The sequence below is a fragment of the Papio anubis genome, chromosome 12 (assembly GCF_008728515.1).
Source record: "Papio anubis isolate 15944 chromosome 12, Panubis1.0, whole genome shotgun sequence".
Taxonomy (NCBI): Eukaryota; Metazoa; Chordata; class Mammalia; order Primates; family Cercopithecidae; genus Papio; species Papio anubis.
In genome coordinates, this window is record NC_044987.1 from 62,657,613 (window position 1) to 62,685,438 (window position 27,826).

Sequence of the window (27,826 nt, forward strand, 5' to 3'; positions counted from 1 at the left end):
ATAATAAAAGCAACAACACTATTAATACTGTTTAAAAATATGCAGCAGACTCTGTATAAGCCATTTGTGTAGGTTATTTCATTACACTCTTCAAAAACTTTTTTTTAGGAGACAGAATCTCACCCTGTAGCCCTGGCTGGAGTGCAGTGGCATGATCTCGGCTCATTGCAACCTCTGCCTCCTGGGTTCAAGCAATTCTCTGCCTCAGCCTCCTGAGCAGCTGGGATTACAGGCACCCACCACCACACCTGGCTAATTTTTCAGTATTTTTAGTAGAGACTGAGTTTCACCGTCTAGGCCAGGCTGGTCTTGAACTCCTGACCTCGTGATCCACCTGCCTCAGCCTCCCAGAGTGCTGGGATTACAGGCATGAGTCACTGCGCTTGGCCTCAAAAACTTTTAAATGATTAGCATTACTATCATTCCTATTGTATATATGAGAAAACTGAGCTCAGAGAAGTAACTTGTCCAAATTCACAAAGTGACAGGACTAGGAGATAAGCCAAGGTTAAATCTCGTACCACTGCTCATGCCCTTATCAGAATCCTAAAGGTAACGATTTCTTAGGACATATAAAAGTATGATCAAAACTCAAATTCCTATTCTACTCTTAGCTACAGTCAATGAAATAAGAACACACTAGGTATCTTACAATTGCACATGTGACCTTCTGAAGGACAGTTCTTGAAAAAAATTTTTTTTAACATTTAAATTTTTATCTAGCTAGCTAGCTATTATAGGGATGGAGTCTTGCTGTGTTGCCCAGGCTGCTCTCCAAATCCTAGCCACAAGTCATACTCCTTCCTCAGCCTCCTAAAGCGCTAGGATTATAGGCATGAGTCACTGTGCCTTGCTGAAGGACAGTTCTTATTACCAGTGCCTGTTTCCCAATTTTACATGGCTTTTGTCTAAAGCATGGAGTTAACAGTTACTAAAGTATCAGATTTAGTATCCATTATGGAAAAGGTTATTAACAATGTTTGATACTTTATTGGTTAAAATATTTTCTTTCTTTCCTCTATACCAAAGGGAAGTTAAAAATACGTTTAAAAAGCAAAGTTGATAATAAGGGAACTCAAAAGAATTGAAAAATATTTAGTTTTTATGGTAATATAAACAAATGTTTTTCTGCCAGTTCCTCTGGCTTTCAAAATATGTTGAAACTACATCTGCTTCAGTTTTTTGCTGATATTAAAACTTTATTTCCAATCCCACATAGTTACAAGGCCACTAGAAAAGAAAAAACTTTAAAATCAAATACGTAACCACTTCCCTGGGAATTTAAAAAGGTTTAGCAAAACGTAAAAATCTGATGTGCTCTGTGCATTATGAGAAGCAATACTTGTCCTAGAAGACAGTAGGACAGTGCTGTTGGGACTGCACAACAAGAGTACAGTGCAGGACAACTTGCTGAACTCTCTAAGTAATGTTATAAAAATTGGGAAGTCAGAACTTACTATCTAATTCACAATCATAAGCAAACAAAAACTTGAACCTAAACAAAGCACAAATGCTTTTTTTCTCCATACACTTCTGCATCTGCACAAACAGAGGTAATTACAGTTCTTAAAAACCAGCCACTCCTGCCAGGTGCAATGACGCATACCTGTAATCTCAGCACTTTGGGAGGCTGAGGCAGGATGATCACTTGAGGCCGGAAGTTCAAGACCAGCCTGGGCAAGATAGCAAGATCCATCTCTACAAACATTTAAAAAAACAATTAGTTCAGTGGTGGTATATGCCTGTAGTCCTAGCTACTCAGGAGCCGGAGACAGGAAGACTGCTTGAGCCCAAGAGCTCAAGGCTGTAGTGAGCGCGACTGCATAACTGCACTCTCAGTCTGTGCAACAGAGAGAGAGACCCTGTCTCTAAAAACAAAAAACCTGGCTACTCTTAATACTTATGAGTACAATTTCTCTTAGCATCCTTATGTCACAGGTATAGCTGTCTGGCAGGTATTTGCTAGAGAAGTCCACTTGGGTGAGAAGAAGAAAAGTGAAAAGCAGAATTTGATGACTGTATAGCTTTCTTGTAAAATAGCATCTTTTATACTGTACCTAATGAACGAGTTTTCGATGAGTGGGATGCTGAAATGGGAAGTCTCGGAGAACAGATTTCTTGAGAAGTATCTGCTTTGGAAGGAAGGCGACTGAAGCGTTGATCCAGTGCCATATCTACATCTTCTTCATCAGTAAGCAATGATGCTTTCATGATCTAAAAAGGCAATATCTATAGAATGAATGTGCTTCCCAGAATCGAAAGGCAGTACCAAAAAAATGCAGTTTACAACAACCAAAAATATTGCTCCTCCTCAAGGCTGTGTACAGAGCTAGTGTATTTGTGTGATGGATGGACCCCATTACACTGTATGTGCTTGAAAGGCAGAATTCATACAATACTTCTATCTATAGCGTCTCACCAGAGCCTGGCACACAACAGCTGCTATGTTTGCTGATAAAATAATTTTAAAGTCAAACATAAGCCAAAGGTTAAACACATAACATGCCAAAAGACATTGGGATAAAGGGAAGTAAAGACATAGTTTAAAAAACCTGTGCTGCCAGGTATTAAAATTTTTAAATTTTGTGGAGCACATACAGAGTCTTAAAAGTACCCTGTGATGTAGACAAATATTTTACAGAGAAAAATCAGTACTCACAGATGTTAAATGACTTGCCTAAAGTCACAAAGTAATTGTTACAAAATTGAGATTGGGGCGGGGTTCAGTGGCTCATGCCTGTAATCCTAGCACTCTGGAAGGCCAACGTGGTCAGATCACCTGAGGTCAGGAGTTTGAGACCACACTGACCAACATGGTGAAACCCCGTCTCTACTAAAAATACACACACACACACACAAAATTAGCCAGGTGTGGTGGTGGTACATGCCTGTAATCTCAGCTACTCGGGAGGCTGGGAGAGGGGAATCACTTGAACCCAGGAGGTGCAGGCTGCAGTAAACCAATATTGCACCACTCCACTCCAGCCTGGGTGACAGAGTGAAGAAACTGTCTCAAAAACAAAACACAACAAAATTGGGATTGGAACTAGGACTCTGGATTCTAATGCAGTTAAAACCAGAAGCCCTATCTACTAGTTCTCAGTATAGCCTTCTCTCCTTGAATAAGAGAATGAGGCCCAGATATTGGCCATATTCTTGTATTTTTTTTTTCCCATTACAGTGAGCACTTAATGGTCTTAATAACCAAGGAAGATACCTGATCCTATGCAATGGAGATAAAATATTAGTTTGGCTTTCTGTCGTAAAAAAGGTGGGTTAGGACGTCACCTGTAAGACATGTGGATTAATTCCCAGTGAAGATGCAATATGTGTCGAGGCAGACACAGGTTCCTGATCCTCAGGCATGCTCTCTTCTAACATGGTATCCAAAACTGGCTCCTGGGTGATATCTACCATGTCACTGTCCAGTTCCACAACCCTCCCTAACTGCTCCACCTCTGGGCTCTGGCTCTGTAGACAGCAGAAAGATCAGGAAAGCAGCATTAAATTACACCAAACAGACAAAGAGATTCTAAATCAGATTTACTTTATTCAGAATATGATATAGCAATTATTAGATTCAGCCCATTCTATAGTGAGGTAAAGTAGCAGATTTCCTAGAGTGATTTAAAATCAATTGCCCCAAAATAACCCTTATAAAAGTACTTTGATCCAAATAAGGATTCATGTAATCATCCCATTCTAATATTATGACCTGGTGTCTGGGACCTAAACCAGCACCCACAGTGAAACAAATGGTGGTCTTCAGAGACAAAGATTATGCTTTACTTGATCTAGCTAGCAACTACAATTTTCTGATTTACACAGGGTCACCTTTTCCTAACACTGCCTTGTAGCCAGAAGCCACTAGAAAAAGAGAACAAAAGGTACAAATATCAAAGTCGCCAGTAACTTTGGTTTTTCTTAAAAACATTTAGAAATAAATTTCTAGTCAACACAATCTTGGGTCTGGAACTTAACTTTTGGGTTACTGAATCCTAAGGTTAGCTGGGCTCTACTTGTGCAGTACCACGTAAGACACGAGCACTATCTACTCTTCCAAAAAACAAAGTAATAATATTAGGAACAATTTTAATCTGGGAAGAATCCCTTTATGTTTAAAAATGTCAAGAGTTATATTTACATTTAGTAAGCAGTTTCAAAGACAACTATGACAGTCTATGATTTAAAAGGGTAAACACTCAAAGCTGAAACACACTGTAAATTAATTGGTACAATACAAATTCAACTACTTATATCCTAAATGTTAGCAAATGACTAAGCCAATATTTGAAATATTTTCAAACCAAAAAAAATTCTAGACCGGGTGTGATAGCTCAGGCTTGTAATCCCAGCACTTTGGGAGGCCAAGATGGGCAGATCACTTGAGGTCAGGAGTTCAAGACCAGTCTGGCCAACATGGTGGTGAAACTGTCACTACTAAAAATACAAAAATTAGCCGATGTAGTGGTACATGCCTGTAATTCCAGCTACTCGGGAGGCAGCGGAGGTTGTAATGAGCAAAGATTGTGCCACTGCACTCCAGCCTGGACAACAGAATGAGACTCTGTCTCAAAAAAAAAAAAAAAAAAAAAAAATCCCGAAGGAGGAAAAGCCCTGATGATAAAACCCAGGGCTCCCATTTAAATTTTAAGAACGGTGGCTGGGCACAGTGGCTCACGCCTGTAATCCCAGCACCTTGGGAGGCTGAGGCAAGTGGATCGCCTGAGGTCAGGAGTTTGAGACCAGCCTGGCCAACATGAAGAAACCCTGTCTCTACTAAAAATACAAAAATTAGCCAGGTGTGGTGGCGGGTGCTTGTACTCCCATTTACTTAGGAGGCTGAGGCAGGAGAATTGCTTGAACCTGAGAGGTGGAGGCTGCAGTGAGCCGAGATTGTGCCATTGCACTTCAGCCTGGATGAGAGTGAAACCTCATCTCAAAAAAAAAAAAAAAAAAGGCTGGGTGCGGTGGCGCACGTCTGTAGTCCTAGCACTTTGGGAGGCCAGAGCAGGTGGATCAACTGAGGTCAGGAGTTTGAGACAAGCCTGGCCAACATGGTGAAACCTCGTCTCTACTCAAAATACAAAAATTAGCTGGGCATGGTGGCGCATGCCTGTAATCCCCGCTACTCGGGAGGCTGAGGCAGGAAAACTGCTTGAAGCCAGTAGGTGGAGGTTGCAGTGAGCCAAGATCATGCCACTGCACTCCAGCCTGGGCAACAAGGTGAGACTCTGTCTCAAAACATATATATAAAAAATAAATAAATTTTAAGAACTCTGGGAAAACTCCTACTTCGTAAGTATATATATATTTGGCTCAACAGATTGTGAAGGCTTGATAAAATGGTTTATGGCTTACTGTTTTTTTTTTTTGTTTTTTTGTTTTTTTTTTTTTGAGACGGAGTCTTGCTCTGTCGCCCAGGCTGGAGTGCAGTGGCCGGATCTCAGCTCACTGCAAGCTCCGCCTCCCGGGTTCCCGCCATTCTCCTGCCTCAGCCTCCCGAGTAGCTGGGACTACAGGCGCCCACAACCGCGCCCGGCTAATTTTTTGTATTTTTAGTAGAGACGAGGTTTCACCGTGGTCTCGATCTCCTGACCTTGTGATCCGCCCGCCTCGGCCTCCCAAAGTGCTGGGATTACAGGCGTGAGCCACCGCGCCCGGCTATGGCTTACTGTTTTCTGTGTCTAGCACATCACTAAGTTCAACACTTATTTACTTATTTCTACTACCTAATGCAGTGCTTGGCACATGGTAGAGAAAGCAGTAAACTATAAAAAGATAAGAAGAAGAGTGAGTGGGAGGAAAGAAAAAATGGGGAGGGGGAGAGTGGTTCCAATTTACTACACTATTCACCAAATACTGGTAATATCAAGAGATGCTCACCGTGAACACTGTTTCAGATAAAATGAGAGGATTTCATTAAATAACTAGATTAGAGACCTAAGGGACTTATCGTATGTTTATGAAGAATGCTAAAGATCAAGTTTTTATTTACTCTATTCACACAAACAGACTTCAAAGCTACAAGATATCTAGTAAGTGGGCAAGGGGGAAGCGAATTACTATGAAACTATGGTTAAGTGCCTAGAATACCTTCTAGGTAAATTTTGTTAAAGTATATCTAAGTAATTGCAACAAAATCCCCCAAAGTTGTCTATGTACTTATTTTCCTGGATATCTTGGCAGATCAGGTACCCTTTTTAGGCCAGTCCTGAAAAGAAAAGTGTACTTAAAAAAAAAAAAAAAAAGATGGCTCAGAAGTAACTGAGGAAAGGGAAGAGAAAGCCTACTGGGAGGTCTATGGAAAAGGAAGGCATGTACAGGAAGAAGCAGTCAACTAGGACACCATTTTAACTCTCCCTTTCCTACAGTTAATCTCTTGAAGACAGCATCACATTTATTACCAAATAATGCCATGGCCCATTACAAATACTAACTGCACAGATTATATATGTAAAATGATTCTCTAAATATATGGAGGGTAAGGTTTCAAAACTGAAACCTTTAATGACTTGAGATATCTCAAAGACTGTTCCTCATTCAAACAAGGCTGCCAATACCTAAAGATACAGCATTGCTTAATTCAGTAGGAAAAGTAAGATATATCAAGACACCCTCATTCAACAGAGTGAATGACAAGTCCCAGGTCAAACAGGCATTTAAATAATTCATACTGTCCTCTCAGGTAAACAGTTTGATCCAATATAACTACTATTGTTGCCTGTCTCAAAAAGAACTAGTTTTCTAACTGTAAAGAATGTTTTTGGCTGGACGTGGTGGCCTATACTTGTAATCCCAGCACTTTGCAAGGCTGAGGCAGATCACTTGAGCCTAGAAGTTCAAGACCAGCACAGGCAACATACTGAGACCCCATCTCCACAAAAAATAATCACTTTTTCCTTTAAAAAAGTTTAAAACTTATTTAGGCAGGGCACTGTGGCTCCCGGATCTATAATCCCATCATATTGGGAGGCCAAGGCAGGATACTCATTTGGCCAAGAATCCGAGATCAGCCTTGGCAACATAGCAAGATCCTGTCTCTAAAAAAATAAATAAATAAATTAGCTGGCATGATGGCATGCACCTGCAGTCCCAGCTAGTTGGGAGGCTGAGGTGGGAAGGATTGCTTGATCCCCAAGAGTTCAACCAGCCTAACACAGGAAAACTTTGCCTCAGGGAAAAAAAAAAGTTATTAACTTATTTGAATGGATTCACTTAGTTAACAATACTGCTCCTGAGCAAGCCAATTAGCCTGCCTTGATGTTACTGAACACAAGTCACTCTTCAGTTAGAAGGCTGAGGTAAAAACCTACACGTAGTATCTGAGTGCCAAAGGCCTGAGGTCTTTCAACACAGTTTTGAAACCTGATTGCACATTTCAACCACCTGGGGAGAAGCATTAAAATATAAATATGCCTGAGCCCCATGCCAAATCTGTGGAATCTAAGTTAAGCTTACCAGGGCATTGATGCAGCCAGGTGGAAATTGGATCCCAGACCAGGATTTTGAAACTAATGTTCTAACCACAGAACAAAACACTCTGCAACTACCTTAATTCATCTGTGTGACTAAGGTTTATCTGCCAACCAACATTTTCTCTAACCTAAAAGGTACAGGAGAGAAGATCACATGAAAATTTAGTTACCTTTATGTTTTCTGGTTGCTTAGACTTACTTGCTTTTTTTAAGAGCAAAAGTGAGGCTTAAGAACCAACTGGAAACAGGGACTGACGGTATTATATAAAAGGTAATGGAATAAATGTGACTATTAAAGAAAAATACACATCTTCCTAAATACCTAAAGAAACAGGCCTTTCTGCCCCATGGAAAAAAATAAGATGAAGTTGTGCAATCAACCTCTTTAAGGGGTGACAGTATGCAGTCATTTTGACACAGAGAAGACTGCTGTTTCTAGTTTACTCAAATGGCACAAGTAGTTTCCCCATGCCAAGTAAAATGTAGGGTCTTTGGTGCTAATAACAAACCCACTGGCATTTCCCATCTGCCTCACTTGGGTCAGAGAGCAATAAATATGAAAGAATTCTCTAGAGTCCTACATTTCTGCTCCAACATACCAAGCTCAAGGCCTTCGAAAATAATACAAGTAAACAAAACCTAAAGTCTGGATATCTAAATACCTCTATCCATTTCTCTCATTTCTGCTCTTCCCAACCAAAAGGTCAAAGCCCATTTCCACTTCCTCAGTCAAAGCTACTTGCCCATTTCAGGCTAGGTGTGGTAATTCACGCCTGTAATCCCAGCACTTTGGGAGGCCAAGGTGGGAGGATCACTTGAGGCCAGGAGCTCAAGACAACATGAGTTGAGGCCAACATGGCAAAATCCAATCTCTACTAAAAACAAAAAATTAAATGAGCATGGTGGTGCGGCCCTGTAGTCCCAGATGCTTGGGAAGCTGAGGAATGAGACTGCTTGAACCTGGGAGGCAGAGGCCACAGTGAGCCGAGACTGCTCCAGTGCACTCCAGCCTGGGCAACAGAGTGAGACTCTTTCTGAAGGAAAAAAAAAGTGAAAAAAAAAAAAAAAAAGCTACTTGCCCATTTTAAATCCTTACTACCTCTTTTTGCTAGAACCTTGATCTGATATTTTTGGGTGCTCAATTTTTCAAAGAGCTCTTACATACACAAGTGTCAATATAGGAGTTTATAGTTATTTTTCTACTATTTCTATTCTGGCAATTAAAGAACCTGGAAACTACTCATTGTCAACATTACAAACATTTTCCTGTCTGTCCATAAATGAAGCTTTTCTTTTTCAGTTGGGCCAACTGTAAAGAGGTATCTTTAAGATCCTACATATTACTTTTATTACAGAAAATAAGGCCATCTGACTCTTTCCCTCAGAAATATATATATTTATAAGAAATATATATATATGTAAGATTATAAAAAATTAGGAAAGAAGGAGATGATACAAAGCATATGAGACAAAATGAATATGGATAACTGGAAAACCAAGTCTACTTATAGCATTTCATTTGTCAATGGAGATTTCTTAGGGGCATTCTAAATGCTACAAAGATTATAAACATAAAAGTCAATATATTTTCAGTTTCCCATATTTATCATACCCTCCCCTCACCCTGTACGCGCAAACATGTATATACACACATTCTCCAGAAATGCCTCCCAAGAGATTATTTAATAAATCATAAAAAACACACATTTCAGCAGCCATAAGAATTATAGCATGGAAAATCCCAAAGGTCTAGCTTTCAGCAGCTGAGAGGTAGAGGATGCTTTACAAAGAAATCCCGTATCAATGATACAAGTAATTGTGATAAATAATGTAGGCCCTAATCTCCCCAAGCCAAATAATTCATTTACATTCCAAAACTATTTTTCATAAAGATTATGTACTATTAAAATACAAATAACAAGGTTACCCAAGTATACGTAAACAATTTGAAAAAAATGGAGATCAAAAACCCTTTCAGAAAGCTAATTTAACTTTTAAAAAACATGGAGGTAAAGAAAAAGATTAAACTGCACATCAGGTATTCCATAAAAGCAGAATTTACTGTGCATGAACCCACATGAGCAAATCTTAAGTTAATCACTGAGCAGAGAATTCAGCAAATCCAAATGAGAGAATGAAGGGTTTAAAAATGACAATGTGTAGAGGAATAATCCAAACAGCAAGATAATTATTTAAATCTCTCAAGGAAAAAGACAGACGCCTGCACGACCTCACGCCCTCCCTTGTACTTGTTTCAACGTGACTGCCAATGTTTGTACTCTTCAAAGTTCCAAGGGTCATAAAACAGCTTTGTATTAGCTGAATGACTTGCTTTCAACTTCGGTATCATGGATTCCATTCAAATTCACTGTCCTTTCTCTACCTGAGGTGGAGGTGCAGGTTTGCCATTAAGAGCCATCTGCAAGGGGGTAGTCTGGCCTGCAGGAGGCAAAGGAGCAGTCTTCAACTTCTTTGTACTAGTTTTAGATGGATGCTCCTCCTCCTCTTCATCAGAATCCTGAAGGCCATATTTAGAAAAATGGGAGACCTAAGGAAGAGAGGAACCCCACAAAATCAACTTAAACATTATGCTTTCACAATACCTGCCATTTGCAATCTTGCAGCATTACCTTAAGAAAAAAGAAAGAAAAAGGGAGAAATATCAAAGTATTTGAAGCAAAATATGTCACCTATCACACTTCTGTGTAAGATTTAGAAGACGTCTGATGTATGTACTAGTTGCTCACACTAGTAAATTAATAAATATTACATAATATACATTAAAATGTCACTTAAAACTGTAATCATTAATATAGGAAACTTAATCCAAAGACTTATGATTTTCACAGACAAATATTGTCTGTTATCCTCTATCTACACAAGGGCCTTTAACAAGTTAAATTCAACCAGCCCAGAATGGGAGGAAATCATTGGGTTAAACTACTAAGGACAGTCAACCTCTTCATCTCCAAAAATCTTTAAAAGTAAGAATGACAATTACATAGGAAGAGTTGATCCAACAGAAAACTGCCTGATGAATTACTGAAGTCCCTAATGATAACAAACATTAGAAAAACTATACCTTAGAAATGTATTTATAAATCCTCATAGGAGGTGGGTAGAGGACTTCAATCATGAGCCCACAGAGTTTACAAGAGCTCATTACCGCTGAATTTTAACTAGGTTTGTAGCTTGGAGCGAATCATAATGTATCTGTACATCTCTTTCCAAATTAAAAAAAATAAATTTAGAGAATTTGGCTGGGTGCAGTGGCTTACACCTGTAATCACAGTACTTCTGGGAGGCCAAGGAGGGAAGATTGCTTGATCCCAGGAGTTGGAGACCAGCCTTGTCAACACTGAGAAATCCCATCTTTACAAAAATTTTTAAAAAGTAGCCAGGCATGGTAGTTCATGCCTGCAGTCCCAGCTACTTGGGAGGCTGAGGCAGAAGGATTGCTTTAGCCCAGGAGTTTGAGGCTGCAGGGAGCTATGATCCTACCATTGTACTCCAGCCTGAGCAACAAAGCAAGACCCCCATCAATCAATCAATAGAATTTAGGAAAGGATCTCTTCCAACATAAATGTTTTATGACCCCAAATATAGTTTATAATTATAAAGTCTGAACTGGGTTAAATGACTATACCTTAAACACCCAAGAACCAGTTTCAGGCCGGTATTCTTTGAATTGAGCTCCCTGTTTCCTTGAAACTGCTTCCAATCTTCCTTCATAGTTGATATCAGCAAGGCGATCTGGGCTCTTTATTAAACAACGAGATGTTTTATCTGTTGGCCAAACTCCATCCAATGTAACTTCAGCCTTCCTGTAAAACATAACCAATTAAAGTAACCAGTTAAAGTAAAAACGCTTCATATATAAGACCAGAAAGCCACCTAACACATAAATAGTGAATAATGGTAACTATGTTGCCTTGGAATTATTCTGCATGCGTCATAAAGTGAATTTTGCCCCATAAGCCTAAGAGCAAGGAGTCACTCCTACACTGACTAACTCAGTATCTGGTTCTAGAGTCAGATCACATTTATTTAAATTACCACAGTACATCAATTATTTCCAATCTAATTTTCACACTTCAGCTAGGAATCACTAACTTAAGTTAAAGTCCAGTGGTACGAACCAAGTCTTATGTAGGTCTTAAAGGGTTACTGTACTATGTAATAATAAAAAACAGCTACTACCTATTTACTAAAAACAAATGCTTCAAAAATGAAGTATGAGGAATATTGGTGTGAAGATGACTACAAGAGTGGTAGTGTACCACTTCTAATATTAACACCAGAGTTCAAGTGCTGTATCCTATTCATTTTGTATGCCTTACACCTAAACACAGTGACTAGGATGTAATAGGCAGATGCTGCTCTCCATTTCCTGCTTCCTGGATCCCCTGGCAAATACCACTCTACTTTGTTTCTATGAAGTTGACTTATCCCAGATACATTACAATATACTATTTGACTTTTTGTGACTGGCTTACTTCACTTAGTGTGTCCTCAAGGTTCATCCATGTTGTAGCATATATCACAATTTGCTTCCTGAGGCTGAATAACATATATTTTTAAATTTTTAAAATAAAAAATACAGAACACTTCACGAATTTGTGTGTTATCCTTCTGTGGGGCCATGTTAATCTTCTCTGGAGACTGAATAGTGTTTTATTGCATGTATATATCACATTGTTTACCCATTCACTTATTAGTGAACATTTGGGCGACTTTTACCTACTGGCTGTTGTGAATAGTGTTGCTATGAACACGGGCATACAAATGCTTGAAATCCTGCTTTCAATTTTGCATATATACCCAGAAGTGGAGCTGCTGGACAGACAGTAACTCTCTTTTTAACTCTTACGGGAACCACCATACTGTCTTCTACAGTGGCTGCACTGTTATACATTCCAGCCAATGGCGCACAAAGGTTCCAATTTCTCCACATTGGCAGACACATGTTAATTTCTTGTTAGACTGAGTCTCGCTCTGTCACCCAGGTTGGAGTGCAGTGGCACATTCTTAGCTCACTGCAACCTCTGCCTCCCAAGTTCAAGTGAGTCTCGTACCTCAGCCTCCCAAGTAGCTGAGACTACAGGCGCCCACCACCACACCTGGCTAATTTTTGTACTTTTCATAGAGACAGGGTTTTGCCATGTTGGCCAGACTGGGCTCAAGTGATCCACCTGCCTCGGCCTCCCAAAGTATTGGGATTATAGGCATGAGCCACCGCGTCTGGCCATCTTTTTTTCTGGTAACCGTCCTAATGGGTATGGTACCTCATTGTGGTTTGATTTGCATTTCTCTAATGATTAGTGATGTTGGGCATCTTTTCATGTACTTCTTGGTCATTTGTGTATCTTTGGAGAAATGTCAATTCAAGTCCTTTGCCAATATTTTCTTGTTTTTTGTTTTCAGAGACATGGTCTCCCTCTCTCGCCCAGGGAGGAATGAAGTGGCATGATCACAGTTCGCTGTAACCTCTGTTCGAGACCAGCCTGGCCTCAAGCAATCCTCACTTCTCCGCCTCCCAAAGTGCCGGGATTACAGGCATAAGCCACTGCACCCATTTTCTTTGCTCTTTTTTTAAATGGGTTATTATTTTGTTGTTGCTGTTGAATCGCAGGATTCTTTACATTCTGGCTATTAACTTCTTATCAAATATGACTGGCACATATTTTCTCCTATTCTTATAGGTTGCCTTTTCACTTGTCTTTTGCTGTGCAGAAGGTTTCCAGTTTGATAGAGTATCATTTGTCTATTTTTGCTTTTGTTGCTTGCACTTTTTGATGTTGTATCTGAGAAATCATTGCCAAAACCAATGTTATGAAGCTTTTCCTCTGTGTTTTCTTTTGAGAGTTGTACATTTTTGGATCCTACACTTAGGTATTTTATCCATTTTGGGTTAATCTTTGTATATGATGTAACTTCACTCTTTTGTATGTGGATATCCAGTTTGCCAGCATCCTTTGTTGCAGAGATTGTCTTCTCCCGATCAAATATTTTTCTTTTTTTTAGTTTTTTTATGTGTGCCCCACACCACTCTACCCCCAAGTAATTTTTATACCTTACTGAAAATCATTTAAGGGTGGGCAAGGTGGCTTACACCTATGATCCCAACAATTTGGGAGGCCAAGGCAGGCCAAAAACTTCAGCTCAGGAGTCTGAGACCGGCCTGGGCAGGCAACATGGCAAAACCTCATCTCTACAAAAAATACAAAAACTAGCCGGGCATGGTGGTGCATCCCTGTGGTCACAGCTATTCAGGAGGCGAAGTGGGTGGATCACCTGAGGTCAGGAGTTTGAGACCAGCCTGGGCAACATGGCGAAACCCTGTTTCTACTAAAAATACAAATATTAGCTGCACATGGTGGCGGGCACCTATAATCCTAGCCACTCTGGAGGCTGAGGCAGGAAATCACTTGAACCCAGGAGGCAGAGGTTGCAGTGAGCTAAGACTGAACTCCAGCTTGGGCAAAAGAGTGAAACCCTGTCACGAAAGAAGAAAGAAAGAAAAGAAAGAAAGAGGAGAAAGGGAAAAGAAAAGAAGGGGAAGGGGAAGAGGAAAGGGAAAGGAGGGGAAAGGAAAGGAAAAGGAAAACAAAAAAGGAAGGGAAAGCAGAGCACAGCACAGTAGAGCAAAGTAAAGCAAAGCAAAGGATCGATCGATCTGCTCAGATTTTCTATCTCTTCCTGATTCAGGGTTGGTAGGTTATAAAGATAAATGATTTTTAACTACAGACCTTTCACTTGACTAAAGAGATATTATATTAGAAGCTAGGCTCTCACACTAAAATAGAGAGTTAAGTATAGCCACAGCAGAAACAGGAATAAAGCAAAACACTATTAAAAAGAGTTTTTGAAATTAGCAGTTGGACCCAATAAAATCAGGGAGGCTGGGCACAGTGGCTCACACCTGTAATCCCAGCACTTTGGGAGGCTGAGGTGGGAGGATCACTTGAGGTCAGGAGCTCAAGACCAGCCTGGCCAACATGGTAAAACCCTGTCTCTACTGAAAATACAAAAATTAGCCAGGCACGGTGGTGGGCGCCTACAATCCCAGCTACTTGGGAGGCTGAGGTAGGAGAATCGCTTGAACCTGGGAGTTGGAGATTGCAGTAAACTGATGTTATTCTGCTATACTACAGTCTGGGCAACAAGAGCGAAACTCCGTCTCAAAAAAAAAAAGAAATGAAATAAAATAAAATAAAATAGAATCCAAGGGATGTTAAAAAAAAAAAAATTAGAAAAATAAAATCAGGGAAAAGGAGTTCAAAATCATAACATAGCATTTCTTTGCCATTTATACTTTTAAGTCAGAGACAATATATGTACTCTAGTAAGGAAAGCAAGCTACAGAAGCATACATCTAAACACATTTATGTTGACAGAAAAAAAAACTATGATTTAGCTGATAATTTTCTGATATACATAAACTCTTACCTATTTAGCCCTTCACCCACAGGCGGTTTTTGGTTATCATCTAAGTAGACAATTACTTCTTTCCTTCGGATATGCACAATATCATCCAAATTTAGATTTGTCAAATTCACATCTCCTTCAAAATAGATTGAACCATAACCTATAAATCAGAGCAAATAGTTAAAAATTCATTCTGTATAAAGGCAAATACCTACTTTACAACTATAGTGATTAAACAATCACAAGGAGAAGACAGTTTTAAATATTAGTATTTTAAATCATCCAGCAATTCCTAGACTGGTAAGAATGGGGACTTAGGGAGTAACTTCAATTATGTTGTTACCTGATTTAACATCTGTATTTCTCTTTTCTTTTTTCTTTTTTTGGTGAGGTCTTGTTCTGTTGACCAGACTGGAGTGCAGTGGTCCTGGCTCACTGCAGCCTGAACCTCCTAAACTAAAGCAATCCTCCCACCTCAGCCTCCCAAGTAGCTGAGACTACAAGCACTTATCACCATGCCTGGCTAATTTTCTTTACTTTTTGGTAAAGGTGAGGTCTCACTATGTTGCCCAGGCTGGTCTGGAACTCCTGAGCTCAAGTGATCCTCTTACCTCGGCCTCCCAAAGCGCTAGGATTACAGGCGTGAGTCACTGCGACAGGCCTAACATCTGCATTTTTATAAAACTTCCATTAACCTCAAAACAACCTTCTTAAATCTCTTCCCATCTATCTACAATGCTGTTACATAAACAAACCTTTGTACTTGGCCTGGCATATGGCTTAAAATGCCTGAGCTCTTTTTAATACAATATAGCACAGTGACATTCCCTATAAGAAAATTATCAGTAATAACTTAATAACATGAAGTTGATGCTAAGTGTTACACATCTCTTGCCTACTATTCAATTTTCTCAGTAGTTCTTGGTATTTCCAGTATTTTCTTTAATTACAGAAGATTAAAATGACCCAAATAGTTACTAGCACCAAACAGGTATATCTAAGCCCAAAGAATATCATATGGCTCTGCGCTTCTCAGGAGGCTGAGGCAGGAGAAATGCTTGAGCCCAGCAGTTGAGATCTGCCAGGTAATGTAGCAAGAACCCATCTCAACAGAAAAAAAAAAAAAAAAAAAAAAAAAAAAAAATTTTACATGGTTCCAGTCTTTGTTGTTTTATTACTTATCAATCAAAGTATCTAAGATTCAGGCCAAGGTGGGCCCAAATGTAGGAAAACACAGATTCAGCTACCAAAAGCTTCCCCTAATTACAAAAATAAGGTGCTACTCTCTGGCTTAATCACTAAATGCTAAACTCACACTTACCTTTCCGACCAATAGTGAAGTCAGAGACAATGCACTCTCCTTTTTCATTGGTAATTTTAGCAAGGTCATCCATAGATGGAATAGTATAGTAACCAACCTTAGTGAGAACAATACCTGTGACAAAAAAAATAATAATAACAGAAAAAATAAATAAATAACCTGAAATAATCAGCAACTAAATCATCGTATAAAGATAAAATATATCAGAATGCACAATTTTTCCAAACTAATTTTCTACCAAACATGATTCCTAGGAGAAGGGGTGTGTGTGTGTGTGTGTGTGTGTGTGTGTGTGTGTGTGTGTAAAAAGCTTCATGGTCAAATAGGTTTGAAGAACATACATATGATACAACAAAGAGTCTAAATCTTACAGTAAATAGCCTATTAAACTCTGCTTAGCCTCGTGTTTTTCCAGACTTAACCACAGAACATTCTTTTCAAAGAATATCCATTAACATCCCAGACTGTAAAAGGTATCCCATAAAACACTCTGAGAAAGGCTTAATCTGCTTTTTCTTTTATTTGACACACAAGGATACCAAAACCTACAGTGGAAATAACTTGCGTTGGCTTAAAATGTAATTTAACAGTAGAAGAAGATATAAAACTCCAAACCCAGTACTTCTTGTTTCATTGCCTGTTTCCCATAAACCTCTTGTATCTTTCAAATTTACACTCCCAAATAGAAAGCTAAAAGAAAAATGAAAAATCCAGCCAGGCAAGGTGGCTCACGCCTGTAATCCAAGGACTTTGGGAGGCTGGGGTGAGTAGATGACTTGAGGTCAGGAGTCCAAGACAAGCCTGGCCAACATGGCAAAAATCTATTATTTACCAAAAATACAAAAATTAGCTGGGTGTGGTGGCACATGCTTGTAGTCCCAGCTACTCAAGAGACTGAAGCACAAAAGAATTGCTTAAACCCAGGAGGCAGAGGTTGCAGTGAACCGAGATAGTGCCACTGTACTACAGACTAGGTAACAGAGCAAGACTGTCTCAAAAAAGTAAGTGATGGCTGGGCGCAGTGGCTCATATGCCTGTAATCCCAGCAGTTTGAAAGCCGGAGGTAGGTGGATTTCCTGAGGTCAGGCGCTCGAGACCAGCCTGGCCAACATAATGAAACCCTGTCTCTACTAAAAATACAAAAAATTAGCCGGGTGTGGTGGCAGTGGCCTGTAATCCCTGCTACTTGGGAGGCTGAGGCAGGAGAATCACTTGAATCCGGGAGGCGGAGGATGCAGTGAGCCAAGATTGTGCCATTGCACTCCAGCCTGGGAAACAAGAGCGAAACTCTGGCTGAAAAAAACAAACAAACAAAAAAAAGTAAGTGATATTTGATGGCCAAAGGAAAAGAACTATTACGCCAGGCGCTGTGGTTCACGCCTGTAATCCCAACACTTTGGGAGGCCGAGGCAGGCGGATCACCTGAGGTCAGGAGTTCGAGACCTGCCTGGCCAACATGGTGAAACCCCGTCTCTACTAAAAATACAAAAATTAGCTGGGTGTGGTGGTGGGTGGTTGTAACCCCAGCTACTCGGGAGGTTGAGGAAGAAGAATCGCTTGAACCTGGGAGGCGAAGAATGCAGTGAGCTGAGGTCGCACCACTGCACTCCAGCCTGGGCAACAAAGAGCGAAACTCGGGAGGGAGGGAGGAGGGGAGGGAGGAAGGAAGAAAGGAAAAATTAAAATAGAAAAAAAAAAGAACGAAATAAAAAAAAGCAGAGCACTGAAAAACTCAAAGAAAGTAGTGGAACACTGGTATGCTTGCTTGTTCTATTCACTCCTTGTCCTACTTGCAGTTAGATATAAGGCTAACTTGCTCTCTGAGAGAAAAGTATTTCAGGCCAACATCAGATCAAATTCCAGTCTCCAGCAACACCCACTTGTATGCTTGCTTCTTGGAAGGGAACTCTAAATTGGGTGGCAGCAATAAGAAAACTAGAACTAATATAAAACTTCATGTTAAAAAGATATATAGTAGCATAATAAATTCATGTAGATATACATACACAAATACAGATTAAGCACCTGGATTTTTTTTTTTTTTTCTTTTTTCAGGATCTTGTTCTGTCAGCCAGGCTGGAGTGCAGTGGCATAATCATAGCTCACTGCAACCTTGAATCCTGGGTTCAAGCAATCCTCCCACCTCAGCTTCTGTAGTAGCTGTGACTACAGGTACGTGCCACCACACCTGGCTAATTACTTTTAAATTATTTGTAGAGATCAGGTCTTGCTATGTTGCCCAGACTGATTTCAAACTTCTGGGTTCAAACAATCCTCCCACCTAAGCCTGCCAAAGTGCTGAGCCACCACACCCAGATACCTGGGATTCTTAATGTCAAAGTACAAAGTTCTTTCCTTATGATACTAAGTGACCAAATATATATATAATGGCAATAAGAAAACTAAATATAAATTTTGCAGACACTTCAAGAATACCACAAAACACCCAAAATGGACTGGGCATGGTGGATCGTGCCTGTAATTCTAGCACTTTGGGAGGCCAAGATAGGAGGATCGCTTGAGCCTAGGAGTTTGAGACCAGCCTGGGCAACATGGCAAAACAAAAGATGCAAAAATTAACAGGGTGTGGTATCATGTGCTTGTAGTCCCAGGTGCTCGGGTGGCTGAGATGAGAGGTCCTGATCCCTGGAGGTTGAGGTTGCAGTGAGCCAAGACTGCGACACTGCACTCCAGCCTGGGTGACAGAGTGATACTCTGTCTCAAGAAAAAACAAACAAAAAACAATAAGCAATCTACCTGAGTTTACAAAGCTATGGGAAATATCAGGATAGTCTCTTTGGCTATAACATTTGGGTTCTTTAGGCTACACCAGGATAATTGAAGATGTATCACAATAAGCAATCTACCTGAGTTTACAAGGCTAGGGAAAATATCAGGATAGTCTCTTTGGCTATAAAATTTGGGTTCTTTGGCTACACCAGGATAATTGAAGATGTATCAGTTTTAATACTCTAAGGTCCAAAGAGTATGCGAACTCGGAATCAACTGAAGCATAAAACTGTTTAAATATTTAAGCTCTCCTATGTGGGATCACATAAAATAATACTTAAAATGACAAACAGCTGACTTCCATATGTTGAGTATCTGCAACAAGCAAGTCATCTCAAATGACTGGTAAGAGATTAAACACCAATCTGAACCTGACCTGCCGGATGCATATGGTAAGAATTATTTTCTATTTCTTCTCGTTCATCTTGAAGTGACTCATCATGAAAAGAGGTTTCTTCACTGCTTCCTTCCAGCCCATTTCGCAAAGCAGCACGCATGTTTAATGCAACAATGGTATCATCCACACTGTTGCTGTTGTTGTGTTTATTTCCAGCACTTTCTGGGGTTTGAGGAATAGGTTTGGCAATAGGATTAGTATAAAAACGTGACACTAGGGAATCTTCATCTCCGTCCTGCTGGTGATTCTCATCAACAGGTTTGCTTAGGAAACTAAATCTGAAAAGGAAAAGAAATAATACTTTAACCTCTTGTAGTAGTAATAACAATGATAACAGCTAACTAATACTGAGCCTTTACTAAGTGCCTGGCACTGTTCTGGATAGTTCCATGTATTAAAAATTCACTTAATACTTACTATAGCAGTACTGTGAAACAGATAATTACTGTCTCTATTGTATACTCTCCTTTGTGGAATCAAATAACTGGTTAATTTTAAGATTAACAAAAAAAAGTTAGATTTTTAAAATTACAATCAACAAAATGTTAGAAAATGCTTTGTAAATAATAATTTAAAAAAACACACTAGAATTTTATCCAAAAGAAAAAAAATAGGAGTGCAAAGGTGTCTATACAACGAGTTTCTTTATTTTTCTTTTTCGTGATACAGCCCTCGGGAGGCCCTGAGAACATGTGCCAGCATATGAGGATTTTTACTGAAGCACTGTTTTGAGTAGAGGGATACCAGATAATCTAAACGACCACTAATAAGGAATTGGTCAAGTTATCTTACATTCACAATAATGACTTATGCAATCATTTAAAAAAGAAAAGACACATATATTCATACAGATAATGGAAAGGCATTTCTAACAAAATAAATGGAAATAAGCAGTTTACAGAATACATCTTTCATGCATAATCTTTTTTTTTTTTTTTTTTGTGAGACAGAGTTTTCACTCTTGTCACCCAGGCTGGGTGCAATGGCGTGATTTCGGCTCACTGCAACCTCCAACTCCCAGGTTCAAGCGATTCTCCTGCCTCAGCCTCCCGAATAGCTGGGATTACAGGCAAGCGCCACCATGCCTGGCTAATTTTGTATTTTTAGTAGAGATGGGGTTTCTCCGTGTTGGTCAGGCTGGTCTCAAACTCCCGACCTCAGGTGAGCAGCCTGCCTCGGCCTCCCAAAGTGCTGGGATTACAGGTGTGAGCCACCGCGCCCGGCCCATGCATAATCTTTATATTATAAAATGTATTTATAAAAAAAAATAAATTTCGGCTGGGTGTGGTAGATCACATTTGTAATCCCAGCACTTTGTGAGGCCGAGGTGGGTGGATCACCTGAGTCAGGAGTTCAAGAACAGCCTGACCAACATGATGAAACCCCATTTCTACTAAAAATACAAAAAAAAAAAAAAAATTAGCCGGAAGTGGAGGTGCATGCCTGTAATCCCAGCTACTCAGCAGACTGAGGGAGGAGAATTGCTTAAACCTGGGAGGCAGAGGATGCAGTGAGCCGAGATCGTGCCATTGCACTCCAGCCTGAGTAACAAGAGCAAAACTCCGCCTCAAAATAAATAAATAAATAAATTTCTAAAATGAAAGAACATATACCTAACTATTAAGAATCACTGTATAAGACTGGGCACGGTGGCTCACACATGTAATACTAACATTTTAGGAGGCCAAAGCAGACAGATCACTTGAGGTCAGGAGTTCGAGACCATCCTTGGCTAACATTGTGAAACCCTGTCTTAGGCCGGGCGCGGTGGCTCAAGCCTGTAATCCCAGCACTTTGGGAGGCCGAGGCGGGTGGATCACGAGATCAGGAGATCGAGACCATCCTGGCTAACATGGTGAAACCCCGTCTCTACTAAAAATACAAAAAACTAGCCGGGCGAGGTGGCGGGCGCCTGTAGTCCCAGCTACTCGGAGGCTGAGGCAGGAGAATGGCGTGAACCTGGGAGGCGGAGCTTGCAGTGAGCCGAGATCGCGCCACTGCACTCCAGCCTGGGTGACACAGCGCGAGACTCCGTCTAAAAAAAAAAAAAAAAGAAACCCTGTCTCTACTGAAAATACAAAAATTAATCAGGCATGGTGGCAGGTGCCTGTATTTCCAGCTACATGGGAGGCTGAGGCAGGAGAATCGCCTGAGCATGGGAGGCTATCTTGGCTCATGCCACTGCACTCCAGCCTAGGCGACAGAGTGAGACTCCGTCTCAAAAAAAAAAAAAAAAGAAAGAAAGAAAATCATCAGACAAAATATTCCTTATTTTAAAGGGCTGAAGGGTGTCAAATACATGCTAACCCTGTCCAAAACAAGATACACAAATACCAAAATAGTTCTGAAGCACTGAATCAGAACTCCAATAATTTTAAGGTTTAATGAATTCAAAACACAAAAATATGATTTGATTTCTATGTGCTCATAAGCTGTAATACTTCTCTGCAATATTCACCAAACTTCAAAAATTTTCATACACTCCTAAGAATGTCTTAAAAATGAGATTGACTCTCTACTAAGAACAACTCAAAACAGAATTCAGTGTACCTCTCTCCATTTTCTGGATATTCAGATGGTGAAGCTAGATTTTCTGAATCACGATTAACGGGAGAAAAGAGATTGCTATTATTAAGGTTCTTCAAAACCAACTTCTTAATGCTCTTCCTATAAACAAGAAACCAAAGGAAAAAGAAAAAAATTACTCAGGCATACAGATGTGTCCCAGACATTATCTTAAAAACTGGAGTCCAATGGTGTACTTTTGCTCAACTCTTGTACACCTAAGAATAACCTAACAAGTTTCATTTATAAACGCTTCCTAGGATTGTATAGCCAAAACACAAGGCATCAAATACACTGCACTATCGTCTTTAGAAGAATAAAGCTAAACACCTTCAAGTCACAGTGGAAAATCCCCTTGAAAACTGTCCTCCTCCCAGCCCCGAGCACCTTATCCAGACACTTCGCTCACTCATCACACTATGTTTGTATTTCAATCATCTGTATACTCTCTAAATGCTCTCTCTCTTTTGGCAGTGCAAATGTATGGCGGTCTCACCACAGAACTCATTATGCTGTCTTGAATGAAAAAGGTAAATGGATATTTGCTGACTAAAAAGTTTTTTTTTTACTTTCCTCAGTTTGCCCAAAGAGAGATTTTTTAAAAACATGACAAGAAAGTATTGATGCAAAAAAATCCTGGATATCAAATGATGTAAATGATCGATCACAAACACCTAAAAAGTTCAGGTTTCTTTCTTTTTTCTTTTAGACAGAGTCTTGCTATGTCACCCAGGCTGGTGTGTAGTGGTACAATCACTGATTATGGCTCACTACAGCCTTGACTTATTTCCCAGACTCAGGTGATTTTCCCACCTCAACTTCCAGAGTAGCTGGTGACTATAGGCGCCCACCACCATGCCTGGCCAATATTTTGTTGAAACAAGGTTTCGCCAGGTTGCCCAGGCTGGTCTAACTTAGCCTAATGTAAGAGCACTGTATTCGTGCACTACAGAGTACACACTCTTTTCAAGTACACATGGAACATTTACAAACTAACAATATACTGGGCCATTAAAGGAACTCTCAAATTTCTAAGAATTGCTACTGCTATCATCCTTTTTTACTTTTCATCTAGAAATTAATAACAAAAACGTAAAAAACCAGAGTTGAACTAAAAGGAAAAATTACATATTTAAATGCATATATTTGAAAGAAGGAAAGCTGAAAATCAAAGCGGAAAGGAGAAAGGAACAAGATAAAGATTAAATATTAATAAAATATAATAAATTAAAAACTGATGAAACAGGAAACAATCACAGGCGTGAGAACATCAGTAACGTCACAAGTGAGTTATTTGAAATTACCAGTAATATTGGGAGATCCCTGGTCAAACAGAAAAAGAGACGGCACAATAAAAATCAATGTTAGGAATGAAAAAGTGAGTGTCCCTATAGATGCCACTGAGATTAAAAAAAAAAAAAAAAAAAGACAAGGGTATCTTTAAACAACTTTATGCCAATAAATTTGAAATTTTAGTTATTGAAATGAATATATATTATAAAACTATAACTTATCAAAAGTGACTCAAAATATAAAAGAAAAAGCTGACTACTACTCTAACTCTTAAATACTTTTTTCCCAAATAGTCTTATAAATACTACTTCAGACCCATGTATCATTACCAGTACCAAACATCTGATGTTACCATCAGATTTTATTACCAACTTTTCTTTTTGAGACAGGCTGGAGTGCAGTGGTGGTATCATAGCTCACCGCAACCTTGAACTTCTGGGCTCCTGTGATGCTCCCACCTCAGCCTCCCAAATAGCTGGGACTATCGGCGTGTGCCATCATGTCTGGCTAATTTTTTAAAAAATTTGCTTTCAGAGACAGGGTCTCATTTTGTTGCCAAGGTTGGTCTCACTGGCCTCTAGTGATCCTCCTGCTTTGGTCTCTCAAAGTGCTGAGATTACAGATGTGAGCCATTGTACCCAGCTAGAAATTATTACCTTATACAAACATCTCTAGAAAATAGAAAGAGGAAATACTCTCCAGTTTGTTCATGAGGTCAGCATAATCTTTATACCAACACAGGAAGACATCATCTCAAAAAAAAAGCCCTAGTGGGGGGGGGGGGGGGGTGGCGGGAGCGGGCAGTATGTGGAATTTAATGAACACAGAGGGCAAAACTCTTGAACAAAATTTTACACAGTTAATCCTACAAGCAAGAAAGTTGCCAAACACTACTGAGGCATGTGGAAAGGACTTAGGAGCCAATCTGAAAGGGCTCCTTAATGGCCAAATGAGAGAAAATTTGAACATCACAGAAAACAATAACTGCAATGCTCTGAAACATAGCAACTGGGGTTGGGGGTAGGAAGAGAGAGTAAATAAACATTTCAAATAAAGGTAGCATGGTGGATTGCGCTGTAATTTCAGCATTTCAGGAGGCCGAGGTGGGAGGATTGTGTGAGCCCAGGAGTTCAAGACAAGCCTGGGTAACATAGTGAAACACCATCTCTACTAAAAAGTAGGAACATTACTCTACAAAAAAATTTTTTAAAAATCAGCCAGGGACAATGGCATGCACTTACAGTCCCAGCTACTCAGGAAACTGAGGTGGGAGGATCACTTGAAGCTAGGAGTTTGAGACCAGCCTGGGCAACACAGCAAGACCCTGTCTCTACAAAATAACAAAAATTAGCCAGGTGTGGTGGCACGCACCTGTAGTCCCAGCTACTCAGGAGGCCAAGTCAGAAGAATTCCTTGAGCCCAGGAATTCAAGGGTGCAGTGAGCTATGACAGCGCCACTGCACTCCAGCCAGGGTGACACAGTAAGACCGTGTCTCAAAAACAAAAAAATAAACCAAAAATAGGGTCGTCAGAGTAGTCTTCATTGATGTGACATGTGAGTAAAGAGTGACGAGATTCTGGCCAGGCACGGGGGCTCATGCTTGTAATCCCAGCACTTTGGGAAGCTGAGACGGGTGGTTCACCAGGTCAGGAGATCGAGACCATCCTGGCTAACGTGGTGAAACCCCGTCTCTACTAAAAACACAAAAATTAGCCAGGCGTGGTGGTGGGTGTCTGTAGTTCCAGCTACTCAGGAGGCTGAGGCAGGAGAATGGCGTGAACCTCGGAGGCAGAGCTTGCAGTGAGCCAAGACTGCACCACTGCACTCCAGCCTGGGCAACAGAGCAAGACTCCATCTCAAAAAAAATAAATAAATAAAATAAAAAAGAGTGACAGGGTTAGCTAAATGGATATATGAGGAGAAGTGTTTCAAAGGGAACAATTGGGGCAAAGGCCCAAATAAATAGCATGCCCATCCTGTCCTAATAAGAGCAAGGAAGCAGTAAGTTTAGAGTGGAGTAGGCAATGAAGAGAATGGTAGATGTGTTCAGAGCAGTAATGGGAAATCCTACCTTCGAGGACTTTTATATGCCAAAGTAAGCACTTTGGTCGCTATTTGAGTAAAAAAATGTGAACCACTTCAGGGTTTTGAGCAGAAAAGGGAAATGATCTGACTTATGCTTCAAAATGACCACTGTCGTAGCAATGTTTAGAATCAGATGCAAAAAAGAGTAAAAACAGAAGAGTGGGGCTGGGTGCGGTGGCTCACGCCTGTAATTCCAGCACTTTGGGAGGCCGAGGTGGGCAGATCTTGAGGTCAGGAGATCAAGACTATCCTGGGTAACACAGTGAAACCCTGTCCCTACTGAAAAAAAAAAAATAAGCTGGGCGTGGTGGTGGGCGCTTGAAATCCCAGCTACTCGGGAGGCTGAGGCAGGAGGAGAATGGCGTGAACCCAGGAGGCGGAGCTTGCAGTGAGCTGAGATTGGGCCACTGCGCTGCGCTCCAGCCTGGGCGAGAAAGAGACTCCGTCTCAAAAATAAATAAATAAATAAATACATAAATAAAAATAAAAACAATAAAAACAGAAGAGTGTATCGTGGTAATTCAGGCAAGAGACAGTGGTGGCTTGCACTAGGGTAATAGCAATGAATGCAGTGAGAACTATACAGATTCTAAGTAATCTACAGGGTAGAACCAAGAGGATTTGCTGATAACTTAGATGAGGAATGTGTGACAAAGTCAAGGAAGATTCCAAAATTTCTGACCTGAGCAACTAGAATGACAGAAATGCAATCATCTGAGACAGGTTTTGGGTAGAACAGGTTTGAGAAAGAAGACATGAACATGTTAATTTTAAATAAATGTCTTTTAGACATCAAAGTGAAGATGTAGAGTAGGGTAAGATATAAGAATCTTGAGTTTGGGAAAGAGGTCTGGGCTGGAGATAAGAATTTGGGAATCATCAGACTACAGATGATATTTAAAGCCACGAGAATAAATTGAAGCACTTTGGAAATAAGCATAGATAAAATGTGATCAACAACTGAGCCAAGGGTATTCTAATTTACAGATGGTGGAATGAACAGGAACCAGTAAAGGGGACTGAGAAGCAGCAACTAGTGAGGCAGGAAGAAAACTAGGAAATTGTGGGGTCCTGGAAGACAATTATGAAAGTGAATCAAGGAGGAGGGACAAGATCAACTGTGTAAAATGCTTCTGTTACATTAAGACCGTTGATAGGTAGCTGGGTACGGTAGCTCATGCCTGTAATCCTAACACTTCGGGAGGCTGAGGCTTGAGCCCAGGAGTTGGAGACCACCCTGGGCAACAAAGGCAGACCCCATATCTACAAAAAAAAAAGAAAAAAAGAAAAAAGAAAAAAATTAACTGGGGATGGTGGTGTGGGCCTGTGGTCTCAGCTATTTGGGAGCTGAGGTGGGAGGATCTCTTGAGCCCAGGGTTAAAGGTGCAATGACGTGTGATTGCACCACTGCACTCCAGGCTGGGCAACGGCATGAGACTCTTGTCTCAAAAAAGAAAGAAAAAAGATGACGTTTGACAGCAACACCACAGAAGTGAAGCCAAGGAGGTCAGATGGTACTACCAGCAAAATACATGTCCTCCCACTCTAATCCTTTCTTTCTACTTGTGTGTCTGAAAATCCTAAGGCCTGGTGAAACTGATCTCGAGCTACTGACCTGATGATAAGACTACTATAAACCTTTTTACCTACTCTGCGCAAAAACAGTGTATAAAATGCTAGGACAAGACCGGGCACGGTAGCTCACACCTGAAATCCCAGCACTTTGGGGGTCTGAGGTGGGTGAATTATCTGAGGTGAGGAGTTCAAGATCAGCCTGGCCAACATGGCGAAACCCCGTCTCTATACAAAAATTAGCTGGGTGTGGTGGCACGCGCCTGTAGTCCCAGCTACTTGGGAGGTTGAGGCAGGAGAATCACTTGAACCCAGTGAGCCAAGATCGTGCCACTGCACTCCAGCCTGCGTGACAGAGCAAGACTGTCTCAAAAATAAATAAATAAAATGCTAGGACAGACATAAATAATACACAGTCCCTGCCTTCAAAATAATTTACTGATATTCTAAGGAACACATAAAATTCGACTTTCCACCTTTTGTGAAGCAGATTACCGTATTTTCTTTTTTGTTTGGAGGCCGAGTCTCACCCTGTCACCCAGGCTAGAGTCCGGGGGTGCAATCCCAGCTCACTGCAACCTTGCCTCCCTAGTTCAAGCGGTTCTCCTGCCTCAGCCTCCCAAGCAGCTCGGATTACAGGCGCACGCAACTATGCCCAGCTAATTTTGTATATTCAGTAGAGATGGGGTTTCACCATGTTAGCCAGGCTGATCTTGAACTCCTGACCTCTGGTGATCTGCCCACCTCGGCCATCCAAAGTGCTGGGATTACAGGCGTGAGACACCACGCCCGGCTGGATTACCACGTTTTTAGGGAAAGAAAGTTGCAGGCCGGGCGCGGTGGCTCAAGCCTGTAATCCCAGCACTTTGGGAGGCCGAGACGGGCGGATCACGAGG

At 40.6% G+C, this 27,826-nt stretch overlaps 1 protein-coding gene across 7 annotated transcripts in view; it reads right to left on the reverse strand.

Annotated features, from left to right (window-relative positions):
• NUP98 (nucleoporin 98) overlaps positions 1–27,826 on the reverse strand; it is a 130,978-nt gene that overhangs the window by 33,116 nt on the left and 70,036 nt on the right. For all 7 annotated transcript variants that reach the window (XM_031653235.1, XM_031653231.1, XM_031653233.1 and 4 more), the window contains exons 15-22: positions 21,965–22,081; positions 19,394–19,692; positions 16,228–16,341; positions 14,928–15,066; positions 11,125–11,302; positions 9,862–10,026; positions 3,289–3,471; positions 2,058–2,214 (exon numbers count right to left, since the gene is read on the reverse strand). In XM_031653235.1, coding sequence (XP_031509095.1) covers positions 2,058–2,214; positions 3,289–3,471; positions 9,862–10,026; positions 11,125–11,302; positions 14,928–15,066; positions 16,228–16,341; positions 19,394–19,692; positions 21,965–22,081 — 1,352 coding nt within the window. The remainder of the gene's footprint in view (positions 1–2,057; positions 2,215–3,288; positions 3,472–9,861; positions 10,027–11,124; positions 11,303–14,927; positions 15,067–16,227; positions 16,342–19,393; positions 19,693–21,964; positions 22,082–27,826) is intronic.